The sequence below is a fragment of the Haplochromis burtoni genome, unplaced genomic scaffold, assembly GCF_018398535.1.
Source record: "Haplochromis burtoni strain Fernald_Lab_line unplaced genomic scaffold, NCSU_Asbu1 Contig_46, whole genome shotgun sequence".
Classification (NCBI taxonomy): domain Eukaryota; kingdom Metazoa; phylum Chordata; class Actinopteri; order Cichliformes; family Cichlidae; genus Haplochromis; species Haplochromis burtoni.
The window spans coordinates 1,752,619-1,771,081 of record NW_024582407.1 but is presented as its reverse complement, the minus strand read 5'-3'; the positions used below and the strand labels follow the sequence as shown (position 1 = coordinate 1,771,081).

Genomic DNA, 18,463 nt, shown 5'->3' with positions numbered 1-18,463 from the left:
ACTCAAAGGTGCTGGTGAAAGTCACTTGCAGCTCTGGTCTGAGTTTATAACCCGATTAGATGTTCTTTGACAGCTACGTGTTTCACATCAGTGTATCTTGCTAGTCTCCTCCCTCAGCTGTAAGAATTCAAATTTCTTGGGTTTGAGCCAAAAGAATGTGCAGATAATACCATCCAATCCAGTTTTGCTCCTTTTCCCTTTTCTCCCCTTTTTTCCGCCTTCTTCCTGTGTTCTCCCCACAAATGTGGCTGCCAGCAGGGTTGTTGGCTCCACTGGCGGTTGCATTTTTAAAAACTGTGTCAGTGTCACAGGACGGTTGCTGCACTTTTGGAGAGGAAGCAGCAAACTGACTGAAGCTAAACTACAGCCGAGCCTGACTACAGACTTGTCTATTACACTTAAAACATAGCTTTTTTTAGTTTTATTTTTCTTTAGAAAGAAAATCTAGAAGCTTCTTGCAGTAATTCGACTATCGGTGCTGTTTGATCAACTCACATTTAATGTGCACTGCTGTAAATTACCATACTCATTGAAATCCTGCTTTTTCGCCCTGATATTCTTTCTCAGCATCTTAACTCAATCTGCTGTTCAAAGAGTAATTTGTATGCATATAGTATATCCTTCAGTAATATTTTCAATTCTAGTTTCAAGTTGGGGACATTTTTGGAGACTCTTACTCAGCCTGCCCACGGCCATTGTGTATAGTAGGAAGTTTAGGAAGTGAGTTCATTTTACTTCAGTGGCCCAGGAGTGTTATGTGTGACAGAAAACAAGCCAGTCTTGAACTTAGTATCTGATTGTATTCAGTTGTATTTAAGATGTTGTTAAAAGTTTTGTATTTGGGAGCCTGTAGCTAAAAATAGAAGTGAATCTCAGTTTTGTAATCTGCCAGAGTAGAAACGTTAAAAGGGTTATGACAGTCACATAGCCTTGCCTGGTAACGCTCATGCTGGCGTGTGGTGTCAGAGGGAAAAACAAGAGAGGTGAATAGCGAAGTCTGTGGTTACAAATTGGGAGAGACAGCACAGTATACCAGACAAAATACCCCAAAACAAGCTTGGAGCATTTTATATATACAATCATCAGCCTCTCCCTTGTTATGGAACATCAAGGGTGTGTCTGATTTTAAAAAAAAAATAAAAAAATGCCATTTAACCTCTCACAGAAAGAGAAATCACACATCTGTTTTGGGGTGTAACATACTCCCCTCTGAGTTTCCTTCATTTGATGCTTCTTTCCACTAGATATCAATCTTATAGTTGAACATGTTCTATTCTCATCTTTCCCTCTGCCAACTCCTGATTGTCCTGTTATGCTAATGTTTATGTTTTTTTCCCTTCTAAGTGCAAGAGTGAGAGAGTTCACTATTTTTATCTGCTACTGAAGCTATTGCTACAGCCAGGATAAATGTTGGCACCATAATCAAAGTGGCAGGGTTGGCCAAATACTAATGTTCCTGTTAAAGGGCCATGGGTTAGTCATTATCTGCTCAGTAGGGGCTATGCGGGGCCATTAGAGCAGTCATCAGACCGAAGGTATATTTGAAATGACTGCAATATGTTTTTTATGTAAATGGGGTGTATATGTTGTGCCCTCTTGATGCTAAAATAGGTAAAACTATCTACATGTATAATTAGTTAGTTAAAAGTTTCAGGTTTTTGTAATTAAATATTTATTTCTGGAAGTTTAATAGGTAATTTGTGTTGGTTTTTTTCATTTACAATTTATTTTTCTTATTCTCTATTAGAAAGCTGCCTCCAGACCTTGTTTCTGAAAAATGTAGTGTACCCATGCTCCAGAGAATGAGTCACATGAAAATGACTATGCTTCAGGGCATGTGCATCATTAACTCTCTTGGATTATTAATAATCTCTTTTTCAGCATATCTATATTACTGTAAGGATTGCCCAGGGTGCTGATGTTCCTCCTTCCACTCAACATGAATAATACTGTTGGTTTTCCCATTAATCCTGTTCTTCATGTTCTATAAAGGTTAAATTTCCATCAGTAGGGCTATAGTTCATTTTGAACACAAGGGTCACTAAGGCCAGGGTGTGCTGGGTTGTGTTTGGTAACAACACTGAAGCAGTCAGGATGGATGCTGGCTAAATGATGGTGTTTGCTTGTTTGTTCCTCTTGCCGATGGCTCATGTGGTGTGTGTGTGTGTGTGGCTGCTTTTCTACACCATATGGTCTTTTCTGCTGCATTGGACTGTTTCTTTTTCACCCACATGCTGCATGTAAAAGCCACATCAACTACACAAAGCCATAGCTGCACACGCGCACCCAAGTTTCTGCTGACTTACACTGCCCATGATGATTTATTATGTCCTTCCATGGTGCTATGACTCTGTCACATTAGATTAATGTGGGTATATAGTCTATTTTTGAACCAGGTAAGATATGTAAGAATGAAGTCTGGTTTTTACATACACATTTACATTACTTTATTAACCACAGTGGTAAAATATGGCAGTTATTCTGGCAGTTCAAGGTTACCAGCTAATGCTACCAATTAGAGCAGAATATTAGGATTTCTCTCACCAAACTTTTTGGGTGAACTTTACCACACTGGCATGTTGCTGCTTGATATTAAAGGCCAGCCAGTTATATATGGCAGTTCAATGTGTTTTTAAAAATTATATATCCATGTAACAGAGCTAGTGAGCAATCACCTTGATCTGATTTTGACAGTCAGCAGTACCTTGTGCTTTCCTGCTAGCAGACTGATTAGTTACGGTACTGTCTCTCCAGTCAGTCTTTTATCTCTCAGTTAGATTCAGTGTTAACTTCACCATGATGGTAGTCCTTCTACTTTGGAGATATGCTGTAAGCTGACCACTTTTAACCACAACCAGCTAGTAGAATGCTGGTTTATGTGCATCTTTACTGAGCTCACTAAAACTGCAGATAAAGAACACAAACAGCAGGGCAGGGCGAGCCATAGGACGATAAAGTCACTGGAGAGGCAGTTGATTATTCTTGAGTTATTTATTGTCACAAAGTATTTATACTAATATTTACATTTATATTTATATTTAAGAAAGCATGAGTATAGCCTTAAAAAATGTTTAGAAAGGTCTTACATGCCAATACATACTTATGATTTTGTTCGCTATATATAATTCAGTTTGAGATTAAATGGAATATTAAACACTTGTTTACTTTAGATGTACATGTGTGTGTATGTGTGTGTGCGCGCGCACGCGTGTGCATGTGTGTCTAAAAGATTCTCATTTGGCTTAGTTCTTGTTTTTTTTTTTTTCTTTTGCTCCTGGTGTTTAAGCAGGGTTTGGATGTTGGAAGAGCATCCTTGGCTGAAATACACACTGTCAGACTGCATTCAGCCTTTTTATGATGATAAACCCAAAGTGTTTAGAGTCATCAAAGAGTAGAGCTGGGCGATATGAGATTTTTTCATATCACGATATGTTTTTTTCATTTCAGGCGATAACGATATTATCACGATATAAGCCAAATAACTATATTTGTAAGATTTAAATGTGCCGTTGCTCACAAGTAAAATGTGAAATAATCAGCAGCTTGTTTTTATTTAAATATTTATTTCCCATAATAAGTTCAACAGGGTAGATGTACTTAAGGAACATGAGACTTTTTCAGATAAATAAAGGCAAATATTGCAAACTACACAAAAGGCAGCCGCTAAAGCGTTTAAGTTTCAAAATAGAACAAACAAAACAGACTAAACTGTCAATTCCACTTAGAAACAAAATATTAATTCTAAAAATAAATCTTAGTTTGTTTTACAGAAGAACAGACAAAACTGACTAACTTTTGTCAATATCAAATAAACTGAGAACTAAAAGGAAATTCTCAATCTCTCCTTGTTGTATAGCTGAGCTTTTCAAACAGTTTTAACAGTTACTTTAGTCTGACAAAAGCCGAATGACGAATTAGCGCTTCCAGTCAGAGACTGAGGCTACGTCCACACGTACACGGGTATTTTTGAAAACGGAGATTTTCCGTTTTCGTTTTAAAAAATAATCCCGTCCACACATAAAGGCAGAAATGAAGGAAAACGCTGCTATGAACATGCCAAAGCAGCAGGTGGCGCTAGATTCCTAACCGTGCAGAAATGTTGGCCAATCAGAAGTCTAGAAGCCTCGGTGGGAAAAAGTAAACAAAGCTGGGGCATAGAAGCAGAACCGAGTCGTATGTGTGGACGGACAGTAACTGTGTGTATATGTAAGCATTTAAACACTGCAGAGAGTAGAATTAACAGTAACAGTATTGTAGAAATTCATTTCACCGAAACAATAACGTGGCGCACAGTGTGACGCATGCACCAGTTTATTGTATTTCCAGACTTGCTTTCGGCACAATTTACAGTGCACGCTACTCTGTTTTTTGTCAGACTTGAAATAGCCGAAATACCTTCACACTACGGAACTTCTATGGCTCTTCCGTTCGACAATCTCTCCGGCATTGGAACCATCATCTGTTTTCTCTTCGGTCACGCTCGGTTGATTTTTCTAGTCGGCACACTCATTTCCTCCATTACGCGCTGGCTCCATTACCCGCTGGCTGCTTCCCAAACAAACACACGTGCGGCTTGGCACTTGTGCTGTACGTAACAAGTCACGCGACGTGACGCTGCGGCTGTGATTGGTTCGGCTCTGCGCTACTTAATTTGGATTGGCTGACCTTTTTTTTTTTTTTTTTTTTTTTTTTTTTTTTAGAGGACAAGAGCGGCGAGGTCTATCGCGATAGCTTAATTTCTCTATCGAGTAAAAGTTATATCGCGATACATATCGTTATCGTTCTATCGCCCAGCTCTAATTATGGATGTCAAAATATACTCTGTAGAATCCGGCTTTATATCAGACTGTGATGAGGTACCTTTTAACATAATTTGGAAAGGCAGTGTTTTGATTTTACTGGCTATTCTTCCTTTATTAGAAGAAGTTAAAGCAGGCCAATGTCATGTCACAAACAATAAAATATCACAGAATGGTATGTCTGAATCAGCCATAGCTTCTTCTTTTGTGTTCTCTTAAGAACATTTTTGATGTACCGTATCATTGAATCATTCTTAAATAAAATCTAATTTATTGACTGGCTGCCTTTGTTATTCAAAGTGTTGTAACTTAGTGCTTTGGACCGATACCGATAGACTTATTTCTCTTACATTAGAGATTAGACTAAACATGTTTGACAACGGTGTCATACTCATGTATTAGAATGGTGCATTATATTCTATGCAACACAATAAAACTTAGTTTCTAGAGCTGTAATGTTTATTATTTTTGTCAGTGTTGAGATCACAACTAATTAATCCAATTTTGCCTAGAGTTTGGGAAAAAATAGTCTTTCTAAAATAGGATTTCTTGGTACTTTTATTAGAATTAAATAAATCTAAATTGAAAACATAAATAAATGTGCACTAAATCTGTCATTGCCTGGTGGGGAAGGAATTTGAAAGGAGGAGATTTTGCTGAAAAACAAAATAAGAGCATTATCGTGAAACAAAATGCTCCACAGTTATTTTATTTCAATTATCATGTTTTAAAAATTATTGAATGTAAATTCTATTAAAAACAAGTGGTCACCATTGGAAAACTTTAAAAGGAAATAAAAACATAATTATTTTTTTTTTCCCAAGAGCAACAAAACCTATCTCATATTATGGACAGAATCTTTTTTCTTGTGGAAATTGTCTGATATATTATTATATCACAACAAGAGCTGGGATACTCCTTTTGTCTCGTTTTTAGAAGAACAATAGATTGTAGTTCTCCACTACATGCTTTCATGTCTGTATGTATGTAGTCGACTAAGCCATTGGGGGATAGAAAAGCCTTTGTCTGTTTGTCCAAAGGTTACCATCTTGTCTTGAGTTCGTTCACCTGATTTGCACCCCTCAGGGTCCTTTGCACTCTTTGCACAAAAACATAACTAAGCTTGCGAGACTGATTCAGCGTCTCTGACCTATTATTTATTGACATTGATCTGAAAGCCCTCACAGATCTTCCATTGGTGTTACTGAAAGAATAGGCTTCTTTGCTGTTTGTTTTGCCTGCCAGTATACTTTCTTTTATTGGTTTTATACCTTCAAGGTACTCCAGAACATCACATACCATCTTTGCTTTCTTTGTGAAGCTACAATATTGGTTATACTATCAGTCAGAGTGACCAGAGTTTAATTTAGTACAGCTATTGCTCTGTTCTTTGTCCGTTTAGCCTAAGGGCCTGTAAGTGCTGAAGCTACTGTAACTACTGAGTGCTGTTTATATTTGGACAATCAGCCCCGGCTGTTGTAAACATTAGATACATTGTCTCATGTCTGCCAGACAAATACCAACCAGACATAAAAAATCAAAGCAATGAGTGCCTCAAAGTTTTTTTTAAATGTAATTACTTTGATCGATCCCAGTGAATAAGCAGCAAATGTGACTATTATTATTATTATTATTATTATTATTATTATTATTATTATTATTTTCGTATTTTATTTAACTGCTGTCAGATACAGGCTAAAAATGCAGGCATGCAACCACGCCCTTAGAAGTACTAAGTTTGGCTCTTATCATAAGACCATGTGGAAATGAGTGTGACGAAAGAATGAGTTGTCTCTCTGTGCTCATCCCATCTCTTTCCCCCTCGTCCTCTCCCTCTTACTGTCTGTTGCTTCGTTTGTGTAGGACATATGTGTGTGTGATGTCTCTGTGTGTGATGTGGTGCGAGTCAGCTGTCATGGTTGTGCCAGTTGATGTGACATCTGGAAAGTTAGAGAGGAAAAGCAGATGAGTGTTTTCTAATGGTTACCCAGCTGTTGCATCATCCTGGAACGCATACTCCAGCCAGATGCTACGTGGAGAGTAGCAGGCCAGTACCAAAAAAAAAAAAATCATATTAGGTGATGCCAGTAAATAAACTAGTGCTCAATGACATCACTTCCTGCCGCCTTTCAACCAGCGTTTATGATTGGGTAATTCATGTCAAAGGAGGAGGTTTGAATTGTTGAAAGGATAAAAGGCTATTTGTATAACTTTTTCTGGTCCGAAATACATACGAAACACAAGTGCAGTTAAATTGGATTTTCCAAAAGTCAGCGAGCAGCCTCGCTATAGATAACAAATGTTTTTTTAATTCATTTCAGCCTATCAAAAATCACCTAATTGTGCTCTGTGGATGCAAAGATGAGTGTCTGCAGCGAGGGGCGCTGCACATGCTTCCTGTATCTCCTCTGCCATCTCCTCTATACAAAGAATTCACAGTCATCTTAGAATAATCCTCCTGTTTCAGTCCTTGCGGATGTGTGTGTGTGAGATTGAGTGCGTTGGAGATAGTATAAGTGCAGGTCGGGGGTTGGGAAATTCCTTTCAAAACCCATGAGTCACTATTCCTCCTTATTAGCCCTAGTAGAAAATGCTGCTGAAAACATGCTACATCGCCACTCCAGTGTTTACATATATAAACAGTGTGTTTAAATATGTAAACAATGAAATATTTTTGTCCTTCTTTTGGCTACGCGTTACACATTAGTGCTTTGCGAATTGCCCATGCAGTGCCTTATATTGCATGATATGTCAGACTAGCTGTCCAAAACACAAGGACTTTTCTAATATTTCTAATATTGTTATTTGGATGCACTCGCACTCACCGTTTTTATTATGGAGAAGGAAAAGACTACATGCAGAACTGATAATATTTCCCTCTCAGCTGTGTGTCCTTCTTCAGACCTACCACTGCATTCCTCCATCTGTGCTACGTCTTTCATGTGTAATAGTGAGAAGATTTTTTTCTTTTTAATGGCACCATAAAGGAGACTGGTATGGATTGCATCCAGACTATTTAACCACATTCTCATTAGGCTTGCATTCTGATGTGAGTTTGCAGTGGTTACTGAGACAGGCAGCTCTGTGATGCTTTAGTTACAGTCGAGTAGGAAACCACAAACAATTATAGTTCTGTTGCTAGGTTTGGTTGCACTAGTGGTGTATCCATTATCTGTAATATCTGCCACATAATGTTCACATGTACCTGCATAATGTGTGTATGTGTTAGTCCCCAATAGTTCCTCTGCATTTAACCCATTCACCCAGTGAAGCAGTGGGCAGCCACCAATGCGGCGCCCGGGGAGCAGTATGTAGGGACGGTACCTCAGGGTAGCCGTTCAGTGGAGTTGAACCCCCGACCTTCCGATCATAGGGCCACCACTCTACCTACTGAACTATCCCTGCCCCAAGGTTTGTCAATACAAATTGTGCCACCTGTTAGCCAAACAGGTGGAGCATGCAATGTAAGCAGAACATCATTAGTTGGAATCTGATCATTAGCCCTGGTGCTGGATTTAATATATGATAATAATCTTATTTATTTTGCAGATGAAAACATTTTAAATTAGTTTACTTTTATTTTAACTTCACAGTTAACATGAGTTTACTATACTAAAATAAAAGGAAGAGAAGTTATGTAAAAAATAACACTTAGCAACATGACTTGGATGGGTCTCAAGTGAAACCTTTTCAACTTTGAGGTGAGCTAAAAGTTGCAAAAGGACTAAAACACCTCCCCGCAGAAGTGACCAATACAAGCTGTGCAAATCACTTTATATTTGGTTGGTGCTTAATACTTATGTTTGCTCCTGATAATTGCATGTGAAAATGCAGAGAAATCATAAGTCAGATTTAGTGATTTGAGAATGTAATCACTGTTGTCAAAATGTGACATCTTCAAAAGTGCTTCTCTCTATAGCAGCTTGTTGCAGCACATTACTTGTATTTGAGTACCTACCAAGTTTCTAAATTTTCCTATTAAATCTTTCACTCAGCATGTAAAGCTGTCAGATATTCAGAGTGGTCACTGGAATGAAAGCTGATCTGTTTTACATCAGAGACAGCTGCTGATACAGTCCTATTCCCAACCCATATTTCCTACAGTGTCATGCAAGAACTGAGGTGTGCAGTTGATTAAAACTTTACCCAAGAGATTATTGAGTTGGTATACTAAGTACTTAAAAGGTCAAGTGAGCAAGAGCTTAGCTCAATAATCTTTAATTCCCACTCTGATGGGCTTTTCTTGGCACTTTCTACACACGACAGAGAGCTCTGGTTATTTGAGTGCCACTTCAAATTAATGTCAAAAGCTTGGAAACTTATTTTTAATTTGAAATAATTACTTAGGAAATGTTTTAGAACCGTCCAAACCCCACATGAACAACAGTATGTTAAAATGAATTTCATAGCTGGTACAACATTAGTTACAGCTAAAATTGAGTTTAAAATGTCCCTTTAGTCTCATATTTTACACCCTGTTGCTTATTCAGACAGGAACAGTCACTCAGTCTGTTGCTCAAAACAAACTTCTAGCATGCTCAATCAGTTTAAAAATAGGTATAGAGGTCAACAGCCCATCAGTTAGATCTCCTTAATGCTGTAGTTTCAGGTATAGGCAGTTAGAAAGTAAGAGTGGCTGGCTTTGACCTCGTTTTTAGCTCATCTGAAGGAGAGCAAGGGGAGGAGGGAGGCAGAAGGGAAAATGAATGTCCTGATGGGCCGGCCAGCCAACAAATCTACATCACTTCCTCCTCTAACATCTGGCAGTGATCAAGGCAGGCACAGAGAGAGAGAAAGAGAGAGAGAGGATGTATCTTACTGGCTGGCCCAGTGTTCATTTCCAGGCGTAGACAGAGGCATCACATTGCAAGACCGCCCACTCGATCTCATTCCCCCTTGGAGCAAAACAAAATGAAGGTGGAAAGAGTTGTGAAAGACTTTTTCTCAGATCATCTCTGATGTCGTCATGATCTTTTCTGTCATATGAGGTTACCAATTTTCCATGATGATAGAAAATCTATGATTGCCTGAATCTGTGAGAATAAATGAAAAAGAAGAAAACAAAAATGTTGGTTCTTCATCTTTTTCAGGATGGCGTAGCTGTGTTTTGCTGTCAGTGGTCAATCTGCAGTGAGCTACCTGGAGCAGAGGTGTGTAGTAGAGTTCACCAACATATTTCATTCAAATTATGACTTACTTTTGCATACATTCAGATTTCATGTACGTTAATAAAGAGTTCTGGTTTTGAATACTGTGGTGCACTGATAAGTTAAACCTTGATCAGTAATCTCCACAGGGTATGGTAACAAACACATTTTTCATTCTTTTTTATTACAATCTGTTATTTTAAATAATACTGTTGGTACAAAACAATTCCTCCCACTGTTGTTTATATACTGTTTTTATAAAAATTATCCACACATATTCGTAGATTTCATTTCTGAAATATGATGTATCAACATTTATTTAGACGGTAAGACTTAGGTTGATTCTAAGAAAAGGTGTTTTCTTGGGGGGGGACTGGCTCTGGATTATGAGGAAAAATGCCAGGATTACAGCTGTAACCTTTGAATTTGAATTCTATACAAATATTTTTTGCTGAGTGGGTAATTTGGTGTGGATTCAACCACATCTAAAATGTGGTCACCGAATAACAGTTTACTTACACTTCTGCATGTTTCTTTTCAGGAGGTTTGCATGAGAGGCTGCTGCAGGGTACAAAGATGAGCGTGACCTCCTGGTTTCTGGTTAGCAGCGGTGGGACTCGCCACCGACTCCCACGGGAAATGATCTTTGTCGGCCGGGATGACTGTGAGCTCATGCTACAGGTATTTGATATGCCTCTTTTTTTTCACTGAAAAAAGCCCCAATAAAACAATCGTGTTTGATTTTACTGTTTAGAGATCATTAAAACTGCTGTACACATAGATGTGACCTTACCTAGAAATTTCTCTCAGCCTTAGAAGTAAGCTGCGGAGTTCACATTGACCTGTTTCATTGGACAGTGCAATAACTGTACCAAGGATTGAACAACAATAGCACACAATGCTCATGCTGCTGCTCTTAAAGTAGCAGAGGTTGATTTATATGTCTGTATGCTGATGTCGCTGCAGCTGTGCATGCATCCAGAGAGACCACGTGCATGCTCATGTGTACCTCTGGTCACTGCACTAATAATAGAAAGTGGGGCACATACCACTTGAGTTAGATCTTTTCTGATGTGTGTTGTTGTGGATAGAGTATTCATCCATGGCTACAGGACTCCAGTTATGACATTACATTTTTAGAGAACTTTTCACTGCCACCAGTGCCTGTCAGAAAGTATGATTGTCAAAAACACATTTGTTTAGGACTCACTGATACTGAGTCAGCAGACATTTTCTGTTCACTGTTAACATTATGCATCACACATACACTTCTGTCTGCTTTTAGTTTCTGTTTTCAGTACAAAACCTCTATACAACACTGAAAATTAGATTTTCTGTGTGTAATTTGTATTAGTTAAATGATAAATGTTCAGATAATCAAATCTAATTTTCATAGTTTAATAGTGTAGATTAGCTAATGCTAAAACACAAAGGACTCTAAGCGTTATGTGGCTAAAATAATTTAGATGTCATGCGTTGAGTGAAATGCATATGAAGCAGAGACTAAAGTTGAGATACATATGTATGTGTGTACAACTTTTATGGAAAAATATTTAAAAATGATATGTTATAAAACAAACTCGGTGATATCTTACCAATGTCTTTGCATCCATAAAACTTGGAAACTGCTTGCTGTTCAGATGGTATCATATCATGCCTTTACAATCTGGTTTGTCACAGCCTTCAGTGCTTAAGTAATACAGGTTGTTTGCTTTGCTTTGAGTTGTAAAAGATCTCTTTCTTTTCTTCAAGTGGTTTCTTAATGTGTTTTTGATGACCTGCATGTCTTCGGGTTCTGTATGTGGATTGGATGTGGATTTTTCTTTCTGTGTGTCTTCTTGTAATTCTATCCCTGTGATGTGTTTGGAACCAGAGAAAGATAAGGGAACTATTCCAAGTTACAGACATTATTGGTTTTGTGTACTTGGACAGCACATGAGAAGCGGCTTACAGTTACCCTCCATGTGACTGTTTTAACAAGCCAAGGCATCATCACATGGTTTAAGGCTGCTTGTGTCATGCACCAAATAAAACTGGAATGCACACTCACAGATAGAATATCAAAATACTAGTGAATATATGACAGAGAATTTATCACACAGTTGCTTGAGTGGTCTGCGTAAGTGTTTTGTAGATGTTGTGTTGTCAGCTTGAAGAATTGGCTTGTTTTCCCATCAGTCATACTGTTTGTGCTACATTGCTTTTGACAGTCATGGTATTTGCAAACTAAGGATAATGATCCGAAGCGCCTAGCTCTTATTTTCTTATTGAACAGAGAAGGTGTTTAGTGAATAGAGGAACACCAAACTATGATATTAATTTAACTGATACAAATGATTTTTCCTGAATTAAACATTTTGAGGACGTGGCTTGGCTCTGCATATATTCTGTTGGTTGTCAGTGTGTCTGAGTATAGCAGCATGAGTCCTCTCTCCTGTACAATGAGCAGCTCAGCTGGTCTCTATCCTGTTTGATCTAGCCTAATCTCACTAAAGTAATCGCTTTCACAGTTGGCCCTCTGGAGTTGCTTCCCTTGGTTTTACTAAGCCTTGCAGCTTTATCTTAACATTTTTTCTTCACCACGAGCATGTTTCTTTGTTTAAACAAGGAGTGAATGGCTTATAGGAAAGTCATATGAGAACTGAATATCAGATTCAGCTCCCATAATCAGCACTGGCTGATTTCAGTGGAATAAATTCACTATTGTCTGCCTTGCTTCATTGCAGAAATGACTTAGTCTTTGATTATTTTTAGTCATTATTAGTTCTATTTGTAATGTTGCCCAATGTATCTGTTACTTTTATAGTTTCCATCCTTTGTATTTGTCTGCCCTGCCATCATTTGTTTCACCTATGCTTGATTGTTTCCACTTGCATCTCGTTGTTACCTGTGTTTCGTCACCAATCGCCTCTGTGAGTATATACGGTCCTGTTGACATCTGTGTCTTTGTGTATTGTTATGGATTCTTTGAACACTGCCCTTGGGCCCTCTTTTCTGTGACATCTGCATTGTTAAAATTTTGCATTTAACAGGTTAGTGAAAGAGGTTCTGTGGTTCCACAACCCTAAAGCCCTTAGACAAGCCTGAGCTTATGCTTGTGCACATATTTACTGGATATAACATCTGTATTTGTCAGCGTTGGAGAGGTTTAAGGCTGGCAACAGCAATGTGGTCACTCCCAGATGAGCTAATCATTGAGAAATGACTTGCCTACTATCAACCCCAGATCCAGCAGACTTTTCAATCTCAAACAGTAAAATTAAAATGGAAACATTGACATTTCCACACAAAATAATTCCAGGTTGTCCTGCTTTATTTGCATTTTTATAGATTTAGGGTTTTGCAGTAGATATCTGACTGCAGCAAATTTGCTAACCAGTCAGTGTCATTGCAATTCTACAGATACATGAAACATTTGTGTGGCACTGGTACATGAGACATATTTACCAAATTCCACAGCATATTTCTCTCCGAGGCTCTTGCCATCTTTTTTTTTTTTTTTTTTTTTAGCTATGCAGAAGGTTGCAGTGTTTCTACTGGAAATTGTTTATCCTCCAAACAGCCTGCTTAAAATCAATATTTTACCTCCAATCTCCAGTTACTATTCCACTGCTCCTCTTTGTCTACTGTTGGTTGTGTGTGTGTGAAGTGTGTGTGTGTGTGTGTGAGTGTGTGTGTGTGAAAGTGTGTGTACAGCTGTGCACAAATGCAAATGATTACAAAGAGCCCCGACACAGACATTGAAATACCTGCTGATATGCTTAGAGTTGATATGATAGTAGATATCATATGCAGTAACCCTGATATTTACCTTCAGAGTTACATTCTTGACATTGTCATGGATTCTGATAATTCCACAAAGGCTTCGATTCAGTGACATACAGTATTCTAATCGTTTATGTAAGAAACAGTTACTGTCCTGATGTTTAGTGTGAATAACCTGTGAATCTGTGCTGGAGTGCAACAGCAAACATGAAGAGTAAAGCCAACAATCACACATTATTTTGAGGTCCAGATGTCAATAATCACATTAACAGCTGTTACCACTTGCTAATGTTTCGTGTTTGTTTCCTTTTGTTTGAAGTCACGCAGTGTGGATAAGCAGCATGCTGTCATCAACTACGAGCCTGGGACTGATGAACACAAGGTTAAGGATCTGGGCAGTCTGAATGGGGTGAGTACAAACACCAAAATATGCTAAGGACAGAAGTAAGCATCAAGATAAAAAGACTAGAAGAGGATACAGAGTCAAAAAGCAAAGGGAAAAGGGGGAGAGGATGGATGACAGATGGGGAGGAGTAAGATAATAAAAGGATAGAGAGAAATAGAGAGAGACCAATAGATACAAAGAAACAAAACATTCAATATAGTCAAGTTAAAAGTAGGAGAGATGGAGATGAGGTCAGAGATTTGTTTATTTCTGGAAGTCATTGGGAACTTCTTTTCTGCTGCTAATCAATCACCTTGTCAATCAAGATTCATATCAAGGCTTGGATCAATTTGAATCTAAACCCAATTATGCAAATTGCTGCTTAAGGGCAAACTCTGTGATGTGAACATGAATTAAGGAGTCAATTTGCCAATTAAACACATCTTTAGGACCTGTTTTCTTACCTTGATTGATTTAAATAACTCTCCCTAAAGGGTTTATGAGAAGACAATGGAAGAAAAAAGCTGTCAGTGTTTTCTGATGCTACTTGAAATACACATTGTAAACATGTGAGCTGGCAGAAAGAATGCTATTGTGGAAGATGAAATAAAGAATAAGCATTATAAATTTTTGTTATTGCACGAAGTTTTGTGAATTTTTAATAAGTTTGTTGTAGATGCGTAATGTTTTTGGGTATAAGATAAAAGATGTGTGGAGAAAAGCATAATTATTTGCATATTTAGGGTAATGGATAGTGATACCCAAGTTGGAATAGATTAAATTGGTTCATACCAAAATTCGAGCAGTACATTCATCCCAAAATACCACATAACAAACACCATAATTGATGTTAGCATGATGCATGTGAGAATTATGGGGAACACATTTATATTCGTTTTTGTAATTCTTGGTTTCTCTGTCTCTTTGACTCAGTAAAACCTGGTTACACGCAGCTACCACATGGCGTTAGTCATGTGTAATGATTCGTACTCAGTCACAGCCCACCAGATTAGACACATATGCACAATGCCCCTCACATCCTCTCTAGCTCTCAGACAGGAAGCCAGAGTCAGAGCCGCTTCCTGCTGTGTCATTAACCGTCCAGCTTCTTTGACGGGATTTAGAGGAAGTTTTCTCCTGCTGAGTCAGTGGATATACTGAGGTTTGCCACGGTCTGAAAAGCTATGTTTGGACAGTGTCACCATTTGCTGTCTTTCTGAAGTCATTTCATAGCTGTGTTGTTGAAATATTTGGATTTCATCTCACTGGAGAGAAGACAGGAATGTTTTATTACAACAGCAGTGCAAGTGTGATAGATTTTCATTGGCTATCCAGTGAAACCTGATCTTTCCCAGAGCTGTACAGTAGAAAAAAGGGTGAAAGGGTTGTGTGGGGATATGAGAAGGAGAGAAATGGAAAGCAAAACTCCAAACAAAACAAAGAAATACAGGATTTCATTTGCTTTGGCATTTGATCCACGCTATCCAGACCAGTCGTAGTTCCTATATAAGAAGCCCCGTTGACTATATGAAAGTTTATTATTGGTGTTTAAATCTGTCGAATTGGTTTATCCTAGCTTCATAATCCTAAAACTGTAAACTGTTTAGGCTGTTTAGACTAGAGCTGTAATCTTAAGTTGATTATTTTATCACTAGAAAATTAATCTGTTGCTATTTTGCTAATCGGTTAATCATTTTATCCATCCATTAGTTTAACCTCTTAACAAGCTAGAGACATAGATGGCTGAGTGATGTATTTGTTTTTGCAAAAATGCTGAACATCATCTGTTTTTAGCTTACTTTATGAATCTGAAGCTTTGTCATGTCCTGTATTGAATGTTATTAACCTGAATATCTTTACATGTTAAAGTGTTGGTTAGACCAAGCAAGCTGTAAACTCTATATTGTGTATATTGTGCATTTTGCTATTTATCGTACTGTTTATTTTAATCTCTGTGTGCAGCGCTTTGTGACTACCTGTCTATGAAAAGCGCTTAATAAATAAACTTTACTTACTTTACTTACTGTCCCTGCTGTGAGCTTTTGTGATTTATAATGGCTGTATATTAAAAAAAAACATTAAACATTAGAATGTTAATTGTTGATGAAAAGGAAATAAATATGAAGAAAGAAAGATGTCAACCATAGTACTTAAAGTACTAAAGCACATGTTATTTTTGGAATTTTACTGTGACCATTTCTTTAAATAACCGCCTTTCTGTACCCTCTCTCTGCAGACCTTTGTAAACGATGTCCGCATTCAGGAGCAGATGTACATCACTCTAAAGTTAGAGGACAAGCTGAGGTTTGGATATGATATCCTTCACTAATCTGTTCACCCCTCACACAACCAGCAATATGTTCACCATTTAGAGAACATGCTGAGGAAAAAAATTTTTATTCTCACCAAGGTGCCAAACTTGTGTTGTGACCTATAAATATAGTTGAGTTCACAACTTGCAGTAGTGTATCAGTTCTTAAACAGTTTGTGTCATTCCCCATCACAGAAGCCAAAACAGCTCATGCCTGACACCCCATAACTTTTATCAATCTATAACAATACATAGGGAATTATGAATAATTTCTTTCAATAGATTAGCATTTTTAGATTATTATTATTTTCTAATTAAAATAGGGAAAATATTAGAATCATTTAAATTAGTTTTACTTTGTAATTTTTTTAACCTGGTTGTGCAGGTCCTTACCTCCTTTGTGCTTCCCCACCTGTGGGCTTGCATTAGTGTCTGTAATTATGTCATAGTTGTATGGTGACCCGTATTTCCTTAACCTTTCTGTTTCACATACCAATCTGTTTACGGTGGTGAGAGGAGAACTCACTGTGCCTGAGGAAGCTCTAAAGGTGAGGACCTTTGTCCTAACATGATCATGTTTCACAGTTGCATTGTACTACATATATGGCTATTCATTTTATGTGTCCATTTCTTCTTCTCCCTTTAGCATGAAAAGTTCACCATTGGCCTCCAACTCAGCAAGAAACCATCGACTGGTGAAACCGCTAGCACCACAGCCACAACCAAATCTCCCAGTAAGACCCCAACAAAGGCACATAGATCCCCCAGCCACACTAAATCAGGGGAGAGCAAAGTCACGGATGGGGTCACTTCCTCCAAAGAGTCATCTGCCAAACCTGTGGACACTCACAAAGCTGAAGAGAGGATAGGAGGTAAGAGACAAAACAGAAGTAAATGTGGAAAAGTAAATTAGTCTGCTGTTTCCTTAAATTTACAAATTTCTCTTATGAATAAAGATATCTTCAGTGGAATTTTAATTTTGTGGTGATCCAAAAGTAGCCCTGGGACTGAAATAACAACAAAAGCAATACAAATGTTTAGTAATGGCTTTATGCTGATATTAACAAGTAGAAAATGTATGTTCTGATATATAGTTCTGCAAATACTCTCTAAAACCTCTAGATGTAATACCACAGTTTCAAAAGCACTTAACTGAATTTTTCACTTTCTACAACCCTGAGAGAGCAGGCTTTATATTCACATTCAGGCTTCACATTCATGTCATCATTTAGTGCAGGGGTGGGGGAACTCCAGGCCTCAAGGGCCAGTGTCCTGCAGGTTTTAGGTGTGTCCTTGATCCAAAGCAGCTAATCTAAACAGCTGAATTACCTCCTCAACATGTCTTGAAGTTCTCCAGAGGACTTATAATGAAATAATCATTTGATTCAGGTGTGTTGACCCAGGGTGAGATCTAAAACCTGCAGGACAGCAGCCCTTGAGGCCTGGAGTTCCCCACCCCTGGTTTAGTGTTTGTGTCTTTTTTTGTTGTTGTTGTTGTTGTTGTTTTTTGTTGATGTTTTTTCCCAAATAAGGAAACCTTTTTTAAAATAAGAATATTGTGTAATTTAAGTGTGGTAGGGTTAGGCCAGTAGGGGGTGGGCATGGTCACAGGAAAAATTGCTGCCCGGCGCTGAGTATTATCATGAAGACGGCTTACATTTGAGGGTGTCCCTAATAAGTGACATCAGTGGGCATGTTGGGGTGCTAGCAGTGTTTCTGGTTAATCTCCAGATGTTAAAACAAGGCCATAGAGGGCTTGGGTTTACAGACAGCTTAAGCTGTAATAGGGTCAGATTGAATGAATAATGCAAACCAACATCCCAGCTCTGCTGTCTATAAAATGCAGTAAGATACACACACAGACATAAATTTGGACCTAAACAGGCAACGATATACACTCAGCTTTGCATGTTGCCTGATCTTCCACTCATTTTTTAAATAACACTCATGCTGTTTTTCATGAGGATGCAATCTCAGTGTTATTGCTTCAGTACCAGACCTCACTCACATATTATAATTTACAGTAAACATACGTTCAGTAGTTTTTATATAGATC

At 38.0% G+C, this 18,463-nt stretch overlaps 1 protein-coding gene across 5 annotated transcripts in view; it reads left to right on the top strand.

The window, feature by feature from the left end:
* The window catches only part of cep170aa (centrosomal protein 170Aa), a 40,882-nt gene that overhangs the window by 1,275 nt on the left and 21,144 nt on the right, over positions 1–18,463 (top strand). For all 5 annotated transcript variants that reach the window (XM_005930543.3, XM_005930541.3, XM_005930540.3 and 2 more), the window contains exons 2-7: positions 9,890–9,949; positions 10,488–10,627; positions 14,031–14,120; positions 16,333–16,411; positions 16,897–16,955; positions 17,054–17,279. In XM_005930543.3, coding sequence (XP_005930605.1) covers positions 10,523–10,627; positions 14,031–14,120; positions 16,333–16,411; positions 16,897–16,955; positions 17,054–17,279 — 559 coding nt within the window. In that variant the 5' untranslated portion in view covers positions 9,890–9,949; positions 10,488–10,522. The remainder of the gene's footprint in view (positions 1–9,889; positions 9,950–10,487; positions 10,628–14,030; positions 14,121–16,332; positions 16,412–16,896; positions 16,956–17,053; positions 17,280–18,463) is intronic.